Source organism: Herpailurus yagouaroundi, unplaced genomic scaffold (assembly GCF_014898765.1).
Source record: "Herpailurus yagouaroundi ecotype Mexico unplaced genomic scaffold, PumYag 77, whole genome shotgun sequence".
NCBI classification, from domain to species: Eukaryota; Metazoa; Chordata; class Mammalia; order Carnivora; family Felidae; genus Herpailurus; species Herpailurus yagouaroundi.
In genome coordinates, this window is record NW_024412388.1 from 62,915,524 (window position 1) to 62,932,142 (window position 16,619).

Consider the following 16,619-nt stretch of genomic DNA (forward strand, 5'->3'; position numbering starts at 1 on the left):
TCCCCGCCCCCAGACGAGGGCGCAACCAGCTCCCGAACTCGGAACGAAGAGGAAGTTTGGGCCTTTACGGCCACCACCCGCTACAATATGGCTTCCCCCAGGGAAAGGCGAGACCTAACGTCAAAGTATAGACTCTAAATCCTTCCTCACATGGATCGTAACGCAGAGTTCAAGAGATGGAAGGCACAGGGTCTGAGCAAAGCAGACCTCAGCCGAAAGGGCAGTGTGGATGAGGATGTGGTAGAACTTGTGCAGCTCCTGAATGGGCGAGAACAGTACTTCACCACGAGTTCCTGCGCTGGGCGCATCATCCTCCTAGATGGGGTGAGGCCGTTTTTTGTCCTTTCAGTGCCCACTCTGTGGTGTGCAACACCAGAGTCCTGTGCCCACCTGAACAACACCCCAGTCCGAACACTCCAGTCCAGCCTGTGTTTGTCCTTCTGATGGGTAGTCTCGGCTTCTTTATGAAACTTACAGGTTGAATTAAACCAGTGCTTCTAACACGTTAATGTGTCTATTAATCATTGGGAGCTTTTTAGAATACAGATTCTGATTCAGTAATTCTTGGGTTGGGCTGATATTATGCATTTCTAACAAGGCCCCAAGGGATGAGGAAACTGGTGGCCTGGGAATGATCTTGAGTTGCAAAGGTTAGAGAATTTGATTCTGAATATTAGGGGGAATTTAAAGATTTTTCCAGCTGGGCGAGGCTCCTTTTCTCTTCAATCGCCCTATCAAATCATTGTTAACTACTTTATAGAACGTCTCCTGGTTAAGGAGTTTACTGCCTCCTGGTGGCCAAATCCCTTATTACAGCTCTGGGAATTTTTACGTTAAGCCGAGTACAATAGAATATTTGGTATGGTGTAGTCTGAGATAGTGGTCAAGCCCACAGGCTTTGGAGTGATAACTGCTTAGATTTAAAACCAGTCATGGGACTTATTGGCTATGTGACTTTAGGAAGATTACCTAAACTCAGCCCCTCCCTCCCTGTTCCATGAACTGAGAATAATAGAGTATTTGCTTCATAGGGATTCTGTGTAAAAGAAATAGGATAATTTGAAATGTTTAGTTAGCATCATGTCTGTCCCGTGTTAAGTGCACCGTAAAAGTTAGCTCCCTGTTAATTTTAGCGTTAGGACTAAATTCAGAGCACGAAAGACAGCACATTCATAAGCTCATTCTTTAGATCCTCATTCACTGATAATTTGCTGATCTCCCAGGTTAGGAGGGCCTGTATATTTTTATATCGCCTCCATTGCCTCCTGAACAGTGGCACTCTAGCTGGGCTTACTCTCTTCCACCATTTCTACTACACTGTTTTACCTAAATTTCTGCAGTGTTTTTCTAACAGGTCACTGATCTACTACCTTAGACCCCAAACTACGTTACGTACTGTTAACAGATTTACTTTCCTAAAGACAACTCTGTGTATGTCACTCATCTATGCTAAAATCTTTTATTACACATTTTTCACCATCAGAAAATCCGAACCTCTATCCTAGTATACCTTTCAACCCTTCTGCTGCTCCCTTATTTTCTGCTACTTCTCTTCATGTTTATCTATTTACTAAAACTGAACTGTCCTTTCTCAGATTTACCAGCCTTTGCCTTTTTCATGTTTGTTTTTCCTGAAATGTTTTCCCCCATCTCTGTGTGTTTGAGATGTGACTCCAAAAACTCCCCTCTCCCATCTGAACACAAGCATACACACCCACTTGTAAGTAATGACTGCTTCTCCTGAACTGCCTTAGGACTTTTTCAGAACCTCTTTTCATTCTATGTAGATTATTTATTTTCACTTAGCCTTATTTCAGGAAGGAATTGCATTGAATTACAGAAAAGCAGTAGAGGAAGAAAAATAAAAAGTGGGGAAATGGAGGTGAAGGGAGTATAGATAAGATGAAACTAGAAATGGCATTAGTTACCAAACATGCCCCCATATTCTATAAATTTTCTAGAGGTGGGCCACACATTTAACTCTTAAGATTAACAGCAGCCAGCATAAGATCAGATACATGTCACTCAATGAAAGCAAACCAGTTATTCAGGACAAGCAGAGCTTTTCCGCTTTTCAAAGCCAGATAGCCAAGTCTCCTGTGTACCCATTGTAAAAATAGTTACTTTGTAGAAGTATAGTGATTTACAAGTACTTGTGGTTTACTGCATTCTCTTTCCAAGAGGGTAGGATCTGTTTATACCCAAAGAATCTAATGAAGTTTAAAAACAAACATTCCCCAGTTAATAAACAAACAAAAAAATCTGATGTTTAGGTATTTGCCTTCTTTAAACTTTGACCTTGCAGTCCTAGCTCTGCCCTTTGGGACTACATATAAAGTCTAATCCACATATTACAAATATAATGCCTCTAGAGGCTAGAGACATAAGGGTATGAACAGCTGAGGTGTCAGTAAAAAGTAGTAAGCCCTGTGTGGGATTGGTACAGTGCTTTCTTAACAAAAGGAGTTCAAGTTGTTTTTTTGTTATTTGTTTTTTTAATATTGTACAAGTCAAATAAAACAGCTAGACTAGAGTACAGCTCAGGGCTGCTAGTGTACAACCTCTTAGAATAATCCCTTTTCTCCTGACAAAATCATGACCATATTTCATAAAATATTAAGTTTTTATGATAAACAATTTATTTTCTTTCTATCTCAGCTAATTTGGTTTCATTTTTTGTTTTGGGTTAACTTTACCCAAAGCCTATTGAATTGTTCTCAGTAATACTTAAAATTACCACTTGGCATTATTCACCTAAGAAAGCTTAGAATTATGCTATGCATTGTATTTGTTATTTTTATAAATATGATAGAATTATGTTTATTATTTTTTTATTTTAGAATATAAATGGTTTTGAGGTTCAAAAGCAAAACTGTTGCTGGCTACTGGTCACACACAAACCTTGTGTAAAAGATGATGTGGTAAGTTTTTATATATAAATTTATACATAAACTTTTAAAATTTATTTATTTATTTACAGAGAGAACACACAAGCAGGGGAGAAGGGCAGAGGGAGAGAGAGAGAATCGCAGGCAGGCTCCACACTTAGCGTTGAGTCTGACCTGGGGCTTGAGCCCACGGCCCTGGGATCATGACCTGAGCCGAAGGGTCTGATGCTCAACCACCCGAGCTATCCAGGCGCCCCTAGAAATAAACTTTTAATTCACAGTCACATCAAATAAAGAACATAGAACACTAGAGGTAGATTTATGTACACAGTCATAATGACTGAAGATGAGAGAGCCCCAAGAGAATTCATTACAGTGGCTTTTTGATTTGTAGAGATAAAAGTATGTATGCATGTGTGTGTGTATATACACACACACACACACACGTATATATACACATATACATACATATGCATTACTTGTATATACATATATATACATATACATATATGTATGCATTACTCATATACATGTATATAATTATGTATGCATTCCTCTTGGACATAGAGAGTTTATGGATATTGGACACATAGATCAAAAATACAGGAATATCACTCTCTCTCTGCCCCTCCCCCGTTCATGCTCTGTCTCTCTCTGTCCCAAAAATAAATAAACGTTGAAAAAAAAATTTTTTTTAAATACAGGAATATCAGTTCTACCATTTGATGACTTTGTAACATGGAACAAATTATAGGAGAAAAGAGCTGAGTGAAAGGGATTAACACTATCTGTATATTACCAGCATACTGATATAAATAAATTATACATTACTGGAGTGCCTGAATGGCTCTGTTGATTGAGCATCTGACTTCAGCTCAGGTCATGATCGCGCAGTTCATGCATTTGAGCCCCATGTCATGCTCTGTGCTGACAGCTCAGAGCCTAGAACCTGCTTCAGATTCTGTGTCTCCCTTAATCAGTTTTTGGAGATGGAGGACCAAAAAAGCAGAGTAAAAAGTTATTGCAGAAAAAGGTTGCTGGATGAGTCTGAATGTTTCTGTGAAAAACTGAAGTTGCATATGATAAAGGGTCACCAGAGAACAGAATCATATTTTTGTGTCCTATTGCTAACATTTTTCATTTATTTAGATTGTAGCTCTGAAGAAAGCAAATGGTGATGCCATTTTGAAATTTGAACCACTTATTCTTCATGTGCAGTGTCGACAGTTACAGGATGCACAGATTCTGGTAAATTTTTATGATTATACTTGAATTAATAGGTATGTGGGTAGATTTAATTTTAAAATTTAAATCTACCAAAAAAAAAAAAATGCAATGTTAGTTTAATTAACTAGTTTTTAAATTTAATTATAGATTTGGGGTTATATATGTTTCTTCAGTTCATGTAGAGCTAAATAATCAGAGTTTATCTGATTCGCCAGATTATCAGAATTTAAATAATTTCTTTTCTTACAGCATTCAGTGGCAATAGATTCTGGTTTCAGGAACTCTGGCATAACTGTGGGAAAGAGAGGAAAGACTATGTTGGTAAGATAACTTTTGGCAAAAAGCAATTCTTTGGGCACAAAGTGACTCAGATTATAGAATAACCTCATTAGATTCTAGCCTTTAGTCACTCCTTACTCAAATCTTCTTGCCATGCCCTTGCCCAGAAAGCTTCAGCACCTTACTCTTTGCTACAGAGCAGAGTCCAGAGTTCTTAGATTTGCATCTGAGATCCTATACTATCTTCCTCTATTTATTTTCAACCAGATTCTCTGTGCCCTCCTCACCATAGTCAAGGCTCAATTTAATAAGTACTATGATATAGTGGAAAGACTCATAGGCAGAGGGTCTATAAAGAGGGTCTACATGGGTATTGGTGGCACCACAGCTGTTCTGTATTAGCTTAGGCAAGCTCCTTAATCCCTTAGGATCTGAATTTTCTTAGCCATATTATGGGTCCAGCAAACTACTGCCCTGGGACCAAGTCCAGTCCACAGGAGGTCAGATCCCATTACTCCCACTTGATAAGTTTTTGTCTCAAGTTGCTTTTGTGTTACAGTGGTAAAACTGAGTAGTAATGACAGATATTTTATGGCCACAAAGTCAGAAATATATACTATCTATTCTTTTATAGAAAAAGTTTACCAACCCTGGACTAGATGATCTTTAAAGACCTTTCTATGCCCCCAGCCTCTCTGAGTCCTTTTCCTGGCCAAGCCAACTCCTAGCGATTTTGCCCTGTTTCCTGTAGCATTTACTATTTGTAATGGCATGCATTCTTTGCTTTTGAACTATTTCAGGTTTTCCTCCATTCTAGCTCCCTAGACGTTCCTATTTTTCTATTTTAACAAATTACCCATTCTCCAAATAGAGATGGCATACAAAAGAAACATCTATAAAAAAAAGCATGACTAAATAGAAAGTCAGAGTCCACAGTACTGGTTTGTGTCCCACCCTGTCTCCTTCCCCTACACTGCATCTGGTAGCCCAAGCAAGAACAGAGTTGTTCTTTCACTTTCCTTTCCTTTGTCTTCCATATTCAATTAATTACAAGTCCTATCACATCCATGTCTAATTTCTTACACCCGACCCCACCTGTTCAAGCCCCTTGTTACTGCCCCTACATAAGTCCTCATGGTCCCACACCTCAGTCTCCTGACTGGTCTTCCTGCTATCCATCTTCTCCGTCAGTCACCCTGAGCCATTACTATCAGAATCCCCCTTTTTAAAAAGTCAGGGTCTCTATATATTTCCCCTGTTATTCAAGGCTTTACCCAAACTGTTTTCCATCGATCTTCTTTATGCTCATCTTCTGCTAGCATATTTCTGTTCCAGCCAGATAGAAAACTATCTGTTGTTTCCCAAATGTATCATGCTCTTTCATGTCTCCATGACTATAGATAAGTCGTTCTCTTGCTGGAATACCCCTTGCCTCCATTTTTATGTGTGGTGAAATTGCATTTATCCTTCAAAATCCCAACTCAAATGCTACCTTTCCCAGGAAGCCGAGGCCTCAGACTCAATTAGTTGCTCCTCTTCTATATTTCCTTAGCATCGTGAGTATGGGTATATGTACACGCATGGGCATATTGCACACATACGTGCATGTGTCTCTCCTGTCATAGCACATGAAACATCGTAGATGCTCTTTTGTAAAAGTCTATTGAGAGAATTTTTATTTCTCACAATAGTTTTTGCTGCTGTTCTTAACCTATTTCCATTGTTTGGATTTACTTGGCACACGCTGACTATTTCATCAACAGGTTTGCTAAGATTGGCAACCCTCAAGCCTGGAAAAAGCAGCCACTTTGTGAGATAGGACAGGCTTGGTTTTTTCTTATAACCACAGTCTGCTCAAGCAGCACTAAGAGGCTCTTCCGCATCCAATCCATTTTGATTTTCCCTTGAAGCTGCTGTTGAGATTTCATTAATTTCTTTTCTTTAAATAGGGCATTAAGTCTTACTAAGCTTTAGTGAGACTGAAACTGTTAAAGTGATTGGATTCTTGGATATTATCTGCTTTTCTGAAAAACAATGTGTAGAATGACTTTCTTCAGAAATAACTTTATGTGTTGGGAAAATCTATTTAATCTCCTTTCATTCAATTGTGTTTAGCTAAAGTATATTAAAGCATAAACTTAAATCCTGTAATGGAACCCAACTATCTTTAAACACTGCCCTGACTGGGACTTTTCTTTAGTTATCTTCAGTGTCTCTAGTACATAAATCATTGTATCTAAATTGTTTGTCCTTGTAGGCTATCCGGAGCACACATGGCTTAGAAGTTCCATTAAGCCATAAAGGAAAACTGATGGTGACTGAGGAATATATCGACTTCCTGTTAAAGGTAGCAAATCAAAAAATGGAGGAAAACAAGAAGAGAATTGAAAGGTATATTAATTGTATAGTTCCATGTTACTCTTTTTTTTTTTTTTTTTTTTTTAAATTTTTTTTTCAACGTTTATTTATTTTTGGGACAGAGAGAGACAGAGCATGAACGGGGGAGGGGCAGAGAGAGAGGGAGACACAGAATCGGAAACAGGCTCCAGGCTCTGAGCCATCAGCCCAGAGCCCGACGCGGGGCTCGAACCCACGGACCGCGAGATCGTGACCTGGCTGAAGTCGGACGCTTAACCGACTGCGCCACCCAGGCGCCCCAATTCCATGTTACTCTTATATATCTAGGTCATCTTTGAAAACATTGATACATACCATCTTCAGTTTATACTCCCAGCTACTTTTCTATTTGTAGCCTTATCACAGATAATAAAAAAAATGATCAAAGTAATAGATGAGAGTAGCCCAGACTGTAATGGATACTAAATAGAGCATAAAGGGGAGGCTCCATGGAGGGCAGTGGGACATGACTGCCAGCAACATGCATAAAGGTGAGAAGCATAATCACTCAGGTAAGAGAGCCCAACAGTGACAAGGACCATAACTGATCAACTTGAAGGCAGCCAGGGAAGAGGTACACACTGCCCCCTGGATGTGTTCTACTGGAGATTACCTACAATCTCCTTTTGAGGAAAGCAATCTGGTTAATTTTAGTCTGATAAATATTTTACATATTTGGCTGGTTCTTAGGGATTAAATCTAGAATTGCCATAATTGTTCCACTGGGAAGGATTATGGCTATCAATTCACATCATTATACTTTTCTTCTTCTTAAACTTTACCTCCTGGTAAGTAAAACTCTTACATTACTTTCTTCTCAACTTTTTCCTAAAAACTGAGTTTTTGACATAAAGCAGTGACTATGATGCTGCTTTTCTTATATGAAGGTAATGCCACTGAACTACCATCAGCAAGATGTATACTTCTGAGTTATTCAAGGAGTGATGGTCAACTTCTTGTCGTTTGGAATTTCCTTTTTCTCTTCTCCTTGGTTACCTCACAACCGGTCAATCCTTGCCCAAGTAATTCTTAAGTCATTCTTCTCTCCCCATCTGTACTGTCACTTTCCTTATTCAAGACCATTGCAATATAGCCTTGTTAGCTGGTCTCATAGTAGCATGCTTCTAATGTGTCTCTCTGCTAAGCCATTCTCTGTTATCACCCTCAGAATCCTGACTGCAGGGGCACTTGTGTGGCTTAGTCAATTAAGTGTCTGACTTCTGCTCAAGTCATGATGTCATGGTTCATGTGTTACAGCCCCACATCAGTTTCTGCACTGACACCTCAGAGCCTGCTTGGGATTCTCTCTTCCCCTCTCCCCTTATTCTCTCTCTCTCTCTCTCTCTCTCTCTCTCTCTCTCTCTCAAAATAAATAAATTTTTTAAAAAGTTAAAAGAATCCTGACTAAAATGCAAAGGAATCTTATTGTTCAACTTGCCTGTGTAACATTCTTTAATACCTACAGTTTCCTTCTCACCCCCTTTGGAGAAGCTAAGGCTACAGGTGCCAATGGTAGCAGTGTAGGACGGTGGAAAGAGAGAGAATTTGGACCCAGAGGCAGAGCTGAGTTTGATTCCAGGTTCTACCACAATTAACTCAACTCGCTTGGCTTAATTTTTCTTTTGTCTAACTTGGGAGAAATAGTTGTCTTAAAAAACAGTTTTAGTATGCATTAAATAGCATATGTAAAATGACCAGCCCTATCCATGTCATGTCATGGATTCTCAGGATAGAGTAGTGCTTTTCTTTCTTCACGGACACATATAGAAAATAAACCTACAATCACATCACTACCACCATCCAGGCTTTCTCAACCAGAGCTCCTCATTTGAACCATAGAATTCACAAAATTATTCAAGTGACTGTTTCTCATTTCTCTCAACAATGGTATACATCTTCCATCCTAGATACGTTGGAGAGAACTTAAGTCATTATGTACAGTGGATGTCTTAGGGCATTAGAGCTTAATTTTCTGGTGTAACCCTGGTTGAAAAAAGCAGAGGGGTTACCTGGCTTTGAGCAAACATTCTAAATGAAGTGATAATTTCAAGTAAGTACTGAAGAGCACCCAGCCACTTGAGCAGACTACAGAGTTTGAACTACATGCAGGTACTCATTGGTACCATTCCAAAAGTTTACTACTTTTCTTAGATCGTATTCCAGTGAGACTCTTTGCTAAAACATAGGAAGTAACAAATCAGTTTCTCTGTTTCCTTACTTGAATTTCAACAAGATTATAAATATAGCCCAAGAGCAACTAACTATACACCTGGTGAAGTTAATTGAGCCACGTTCACCAACTATAAAATCAAATTATACTTTAAATCCATTGACTCGGAAATATGTTTTGAGATTATAGTGTGCATGCTGCTATCAAGAGAGCCATGCTCATCATATGAAATCAGTGAAAAATTACAGAAGGGTAAAAAGTGTCTCAAGATACTGATTAGAAGATTACATGTGAATTCAGAAAGGGGGAACAAATTAGAGAGTTCCTGTGGGAACAGCTGTACATCCAACCAAAGGCAGAGAAAAGTCACCCTTCTGATGTTGAAAAGTGAAAAAATAATAAACACTGGAGGTGATAAGTCATGCAATCAGATAGAGTACTAAAATTGGTTTGTCGTAGGACCAAAGTTTCACAATTCAAATGACTATAGTAGAATTTTTATAAGTCAAATTCTAATGAGTAACATTTCAGCAATAAGAAATGATCTAGAAATGCGAAAATTAAAGTTAACAGGTAAAATGTTCTTAATATAAAAAAGGTCTTGTTTGTGTAAAACAGTTCCCTAGCCCACTTCTTAGTGGAAAGAGTAAGATACATTCATACATAATGGTTTCTAGGCAAAAAATACCAAGTTTGGAGATCTATTTACTACTAATTACAAGAGGAAGGCTATCTTTGGATCTATTAATAAGAGATCAAGACTGACTTGGGTCAGATGAAACCACATTTGGCTATGAGTACAATGAAGTTAGTCGTGTTCTTCTCTTCACCAACTGTGTAGTAAGAAAATGCTAAATATAGAGTAAAAGGGCTGAGTACATTGGCATATAATACTGTTGATAAGCAAATTGGAGAGAAAAAGTAAATGAATCTATATCCGATGGTTGGTTGTTTTTTTTTTTTTAACTTTTCTTTTTTATGGTAAAATATATGTACATAAAATTGACCATTTAAACTGTACATTTCGATGGCATTAAGTACATTCACATTGTTACTCAGCCACTACCATCAACACTATCCATCTTCAGAACCTTTTCATCATCCTAAACGGAAACTCTGTACCCATTAAGCAATAAATCCCCATTCCCTAGAATCCCAGCCCCTAGTAACCACTATTCTATTTTCTATTACTATGAATTTGACTCTTCTAGGTACCTCACATAAGTGGAATCATACAATATCTGTCTTTTTTTTTTTTTTTTTAACGTTTATTTATTTTTTTGGGACAGAGAGAGACAGAGCATGAACGGGGGAGGGGCAGAGAGAGAGGGAGACACAGAATCAGAAACAGGCTCCAGGCTCTGAGCCATCAGCCCAGAGCCTGACGCGGGGCTCGAACTCACGGACCGCGAGATCGTGACCTGGCTGAAGTCGGACGCTTAACCGACTGCGCCACCCAGGCGCCCCAATATCTGTCTTTTTATGTCTGGCTTATTTCACTTAGTATACTGTCTTCAGAGTGTATCCATGTTGTAGCAGGTATCACAATTTCATTTCTTTTTAAGGCTAAGTAATATTCCAATATATTTATATACCACATTTTATATATCCATTCATTCATCAGTGGATGTTTGGGATTTTTCTGCCTTTAAGCTATTGCAAATAATGCTGCTATCAACATATTTGTACAAATATCCAAGTCCCGACTTTCAGTTCTTTTGGGTATAGACCCAGAAGTAGAATTGTGGGATCATATGGTAGTTCCAGGTTTAATTTTTTGAAGAATTGCTGTGCCGTTTTCCACCGGAGCTGCACTGTCTTATATTCCCACCAGCAATGCACAAGGGTTCCTTTCCTTGCCAACACTTGTCTGTGTGTGTGTGTGTGTGTGTGTGTGTGTGTGTGTGTGTTTAATAATGTCCATCCTGATAGGTGTGAGGTGATGTCTGTGTGGTTTTGATTTGCATTACCCTGATGTTAGTGACATTGAGCATGTCTTCATATACCTATTGGCAAGAAATTCTCTTATATCACTTTGCTCCTTTCCTTCCTGTTTGTGGTGCTCCTTCTCAGCTTCCTTCTGGATTTCCTTATTAATCTACCTGGTGGTTAAGTATTACTATTCTCTAACACACTGCCCTTGGCCCATTGCTTCAGCTACTTCCCCATATAAATGGTAGGTCTTCCAAATTTCTCCCAAGTCCCGAGCCTATATATACAATAAGCTTTTGAACATATCTAACTAGAATACTCACTCTATCAGCCTTTCTTTATTATCTTTCTTATCCTAGTCTCAACCCCACAGCCACTGCCTTCGTTCACATTCGTTTACCAGCATTATTTACCATTTACCAGTTATTATTTACCAATATTATTTACCAGTATTTATTTACTATCATTTATCAGTATTATTACCACTCAGGGCAAAACAGAAATGTGAACTGTGTTGAATTACCATTATTTACTTGTACGTATGTCCTTTTTTTCCACTACAATGTGGTCACATTGGAAATAGGACTGACTTCTCCCTGTCACCAACCCCCCCCCCCCCACTCACACACACACGTGCACACTTTAAATACTCTTATCCTAAAACCTTACATAGTGTCCAGCTCATAGTGGAAAACCATACATGTGTATTGAATTAATAACAGACAATAAAAGAACTTAAAAGTTAACACATTAAGTGTTCCCCAAAGGCAAAGACCGTTTCTTATTTTCTGAATATCTGGCATGAGAATAGTGGTTAATAAATATTTGCTAAATTCATTAACTGACTTTTTCCATCAACAGTGCTACTTACAAGGCTTCAGAGCCTTAGATGATTATTCTGGAAGATGTGTAGGATGGCTTACAGATAGGGCGAGCAGGTGTAGGCTCTTGCTACAGAGTCCTGGTGAGAAGTTAATAGGACCCTAAATAGCAAGATGAATGGGAGCGATAGTGCAGAGTGTAAACTGAACATGGAGACAGACTAGAAATGGGGGTAGAGAGAAGGAAGAGGCAAGGATAACAGAGGTCTTAGACTCCCTACTGTTGCTAGTCTTATTTTTAAAATGGAATTAAAGCAAGTAAATAACTTGCACGTTTCCCTAGGTACTTCAGTCAAAAGAAGTAAATAATATAAAGTGAACACACACACTTTATTTTTGCATAGTTCCCCCTGGATATTCCCTCCCCTCCTTTTTTTCCTTTCCCATACCTAGTCCACTTCTGTCCATTCTTACTATTCAGCCCTGGCATTGGGTTTTTTTTCCAAGGAGCGTTCCATGATCTCACTCAAAGCAGAGTACTGCCAGTGTGCCCCAACTTTGTCCTGTCTTTTTTCATGGCATGCTGAATGTGTCTTACCAGTTCTGCAGTCCCTTAAACCCTGAGCTCCCTGAGGGCACAACTGGGCCTCTTACTTCTCTTCCCAGCACCTGGCACAGGCAATGTTCACATGCCTGTTTTTTAAATAAAAATGCTTGAGTTTAATCCAGTTAAAATCTAAATACATTTTTATGAAAATAGCCACCTTTGTTATTTGTGAATAATGGAAGCCTAAAAGGTATGAAATTGTGTCCAGCTTTCATTAATTTTATGTTCCTATTTAAGAAATCAGAGAAATATCAGCGCTTTATTGCAAGTGGTCCTCTAACTGACCTGAAAAACAAGAATTCATTTTCCCAGGGCTGGTCTGAAAAATTCTGTCATGAAGAGAACTAAGTACAAGTTGCCCTGTGGCATGACAGTCTTGACAGCAGAAGTAGAGAAACTGAAGACAATTTGATTTTCTTAGGGGGTAGGGAAGACTGTTGCCTGTGCATACATTTCCTTTTATATCCTGAGCTCTTTTTGTTGCCTGTGAGAGCTGAGAAAATTGCACTTTGAGAATCGGGCTGTAGAATGCCGTGTAAAGGGGCATCATACGAGGGCAGAGCATGTAATTGCAAAACAAATTTCTGACTTATCGAGAGAGAGAGTTTGCCAAAGAGCTTTTTAAAAATTGTCTTAAAAAAGGAAAAGGAAAAAGCATTTGAAATATTTATTCTTGGCTTTCAGCACAAAGGGCCTTTGTTCCATTTCACCAGTTGTTTTTTGGTACCCCACGGATGTGGCTTTGAATTCTGAGGTTCTTTAATGGAAGATTAAAGTAAGGCACCTGTTCCTCTTTAGTTACCTTTTTTTAATGTAATTGACAAGATATTTTACACAAGCTATTAATTCTCTGTGATCATAAAAGAGCAATTTAATCTTACCTTTAATTTTCTAGGAATGAAGTATAATCCACAAAAAACAAAAACAAAAACAAAAAAAAAAAACACTTGGTTACCTGAGTCTAAAGTTCAGAGTTGGGTGGGAAATGGTAGAAAATGAACTTCCACATCATGGATAGCCTCTTATGATCAAATAAGGGTGATTCACACCATTTTGTGGTATGAATTTTTGGATTTATGTTTTATATAAAATGAATCATTCTACAGGGTCATTTTATTAAGCTATTCTAAATAGACAGTGTGGAAGATGAGAAGAAAACAAGTCATTGAAGTTACCCAAGATGATGGTAAGACCTGGAGAGAAAGATCATGCCAAGTATAGAAGTTTTCATGAATGTAAGGGACTGAACAAAATACCGGTAGATTGGCGTGAGGGGCAGATGAAGGAGTTTCGTCTGGTGAAGTGTTGGTGAGCCAGCTGAATTCTGACCTCACCTCAACTCTGTGTTAGGTAGGATATGGAAAGAATAAACATCTCCACTTGAGAGGAATGCAGAGCAGATGGTGTCTTTGTGGGGGGACCAGATTTCAGTTAAGTAAGGATATAAGGGGTACATTAAATTAAAAGACTGTTACCATGGAACAGGACAGGGTCTAAAAAATTATACATCAGTTACTATTTTTCAAAGCCTTTTGCTGTACCTCCTACTATACTGTTTTTCCTTGTACTATACCTCCGTCTTTGAGACTGATTTATTAATTGAAGAAATATCTATTGAGTACCTATTACTTGCCAATCATGGTGTTGGGTATCAAGGTATACAGTGGTAAGTACATAGTACTTGAAATACGGACAGGATATGTAGCATTCATGTTAGGTATGTATTAGAATTATGTGGAATGTTTGGAAACAGGTGAATACATCTTGGGTTTTTTAGGGCAGTTTAGAGCCTTTGCAAGTAGAACTTAACCTGTTCGTTGAATTTAAGATAGAAGAAAATTGGTCCAAATAGCCATCCATTGTATAGGTCTCAAAATTCCCTGTCACAGTTTGCCGTTATAATAGAATGTAAAGCATGATGAGATCCCCACAATGGCAAGGGAATTCTGAGCTTCCAGATTACTCTAATTTGGGACCTACTATAACACATCCTTATTCACCTTTTTGTTCAGCATTTATTATTTGTTCACTTATTTGGCATATTTTTCCCAAGTGTGTCAGCATCACACTACATTTTAAGAATATTAACAGAAAACAAGATAGATGGGGTCGTTGATCTCATAGAGTTTATATTCTGTAAAAATAGTCATATTGAGAATTTACTTTGTGCCAGGCACTGTGCTAGGTACTTACATATATAACCTGTAACCTCCTGACAACTTAGCTTGGTACGAGATAAAACCCACTTTTATAAATGAGGAAATCGAAACTCAGTAAAGTTGGAATTAGCCTGGCTTAGCTTTCCCAGTGGAACACATCTGAAGCACATGCAACACACCATGCCACCTCTCTGCCTTTCCACATATGCGGAAGGCTACTGTGTGAGGCAGAGCATTGTATTAGGTGCTAACACGGAAGAAGAAAAGACATGAAGAAAAATTTTCAGGGAGCTGACAGTTTGTTGTACCACAAAGTTAACACTAATGTGGAAGTAGGAAAATGAGGAAAGGAAAAGAATAATTTATATTTAAAAAATTAAGATAGCTAATAGGCAGATGAAAAATAAACAAACAAAAAATAATGGGACATTGTTGTCACCTATCAAAGTAAAGTATGTTTTTTAATGGTAATATTCAATATTTGAGTGAAGTGGTCTGTCAAGTATTGCTATTAGAAGCATATTTGGCGGGGGGGGGGGGGGGGGGGGGGGGCAGTTGGTTAAGTGTCCAATGTCAGCTCAGGTCATAATCTTGCAGTCCTGTGAGTTCAAGCCTCGTGTCGGGCTCTGTGCTGGCAGCTCGGAGCCTGGAGCCTGCTTCAGATTCTGTGTCTCCCTCTCTCTCTCTGCCCCTCCCCAGCTCGCACTCTGTCTCTCTCTCTCAAAAATAAACATTAGAAAACATTTAAAAAGAAAAAAGAAGCATATTTTTTTGAACACCCATTCTGGAAAACAAGTAGTATTTATCAAGAGCTTTACCGTTTATACCCTTTAACCAGGTAATTACAGTTCTAGGGGTCTGCCTTAAATAAACAGCTAGAAACTCAGGTCACGTTATTTTTGAAAATGTTTGTCACACTGTTGTTTGTATTAGGGAAAGTTTGAAAATTAATTAAGGCCAATCTAGATGACATAATGTTATACTATCATTAAAAAGTGTTATTCTGTAGTTTATTTGATGATATAGAAAAATTTTTCAATAAATATATAACAGAAAATGTAAAATTTTATATATAAAAATTCTGTAAAATACAGTAGATATATGGGTGCATGCATAAGTACATTAATTCAGAATATATTAATAAACTGGAAAGAATTAAAATATTGACAAGTTATTTCTAGGTGGTTATATAGAGGTAATCTGTATTTGTAACCTCATATATTTGACAAATTTTCGAAAATGAGATTTTATTACATTTGTGATTTTTTATAAAGGAAAATAGTATCTGTTCTGTTTTTACCTTCTTTGTTTGACTCCTACACGTGGAATAGAATTTGAGGTAGAATACCAGTTGTCAAGAGGTGATTCCAACCAATTTTTAGGAGTGTTCTTAAAAAACTGAAAACACATTTCCTAATTAAATGATCATACCAAAAAGCAAGAAGCATATTATTTCCCTAACTCATTTTATATTTTAAGGTTAATACAAAACATAAAATTTATATAACTTATAAGTTCTAGATGTATTTCATTCATGCTATTTCAGAACATAGATATAACAATAGTATTTATTTCTTTATAGGTTTTACAACTGCCTACAACATGCTTTGGAAAAAGAAACTAACTCACATCCCAAAGAGAAAATCAAAGACAAAAATAATTCATCATATAGTCATAAGAAAAAAAGAAACCCAGAAGCATGTGGCAAATGTATTGAAGAAAATGATAAAGAACTTGAAAATGATGATGATCCAGGAATCAGTGTTACTATCTTCCCTGAAGATTACTAAGATTGGGTCTTGGTAGTGTAATGTTTCTAATAGATATTCCAAAGCTGCTCTTTATAAGAGTATTTTAGTTTCTTGAGCATATGAGCCACTCAGAAAAGCAAGATTTATTCTTTCTCTGTATTTTAGAGAAATCCCTAACTTTTAAAAATAGCTGTGTATAATATTTGCTTATTAAATACCATCTGTTTTAGTCACATAGAGATTTCCTTGCAAAAATAAAATTGACTGGGGCACCTGGTTGGCTCAGGCAGAGAAGCATAGGATTCTCCATTGTGGGGTCATGGGTCTGAGCCCCACGTTGGGCATAGAGATTATTTAAAAATAAAATCTTTTAAAAAACAAAGCAAAA

The 16,619-nt window shown here is 37.8% G+C and overlaps 1 protein-coding gene across 4 annotated transcripts; it reads left to right on the forward strand.

The window, feature by feature from the left end:
- The first annotated feature begins 29 nt into the window (after positions 1-29).
- Positions 30-16,619, forward strand: TYW3 (tRNA-yW synthesizing protein 3 homolog). Of its 4 annotated transcripts, XM_040470665.1 has the most exons (7): positions 30-324; positions 2,841-2,921; positions 4,038-4,136; positions 4,365-4,436; positions 6,652-6,785; positions 13,006-13,096; positions 16,063-16,131. In XM_040470665.1, exons 1-6 carry the CDS (start codon positions 151-153, stop codon positions 13,082-13,084), a joined length of 639 nt encoding a protein of 212 aa, XP_040326599.1. In that variant the 5' UTR covers positions 30-150; the 3' UTR covers positions 13,085-13,096; positions 16,063-16,131. The 4 variants fall into 4 exon arrangements, with proteins under 4 accessions (XP_040326599.1, XP_040326595.1, XP_040326596.1 ...); XM_040470661.1 differs by lacking the exon at positions 13,006-13,096 and having other exon boundaries at positions 16,063-16,619; XM_040470662.1 differs by lacking the exons at positions 4,365-4,436; positions 13,006-13,096 and having other exon boundaries at positions 16,063-16,619.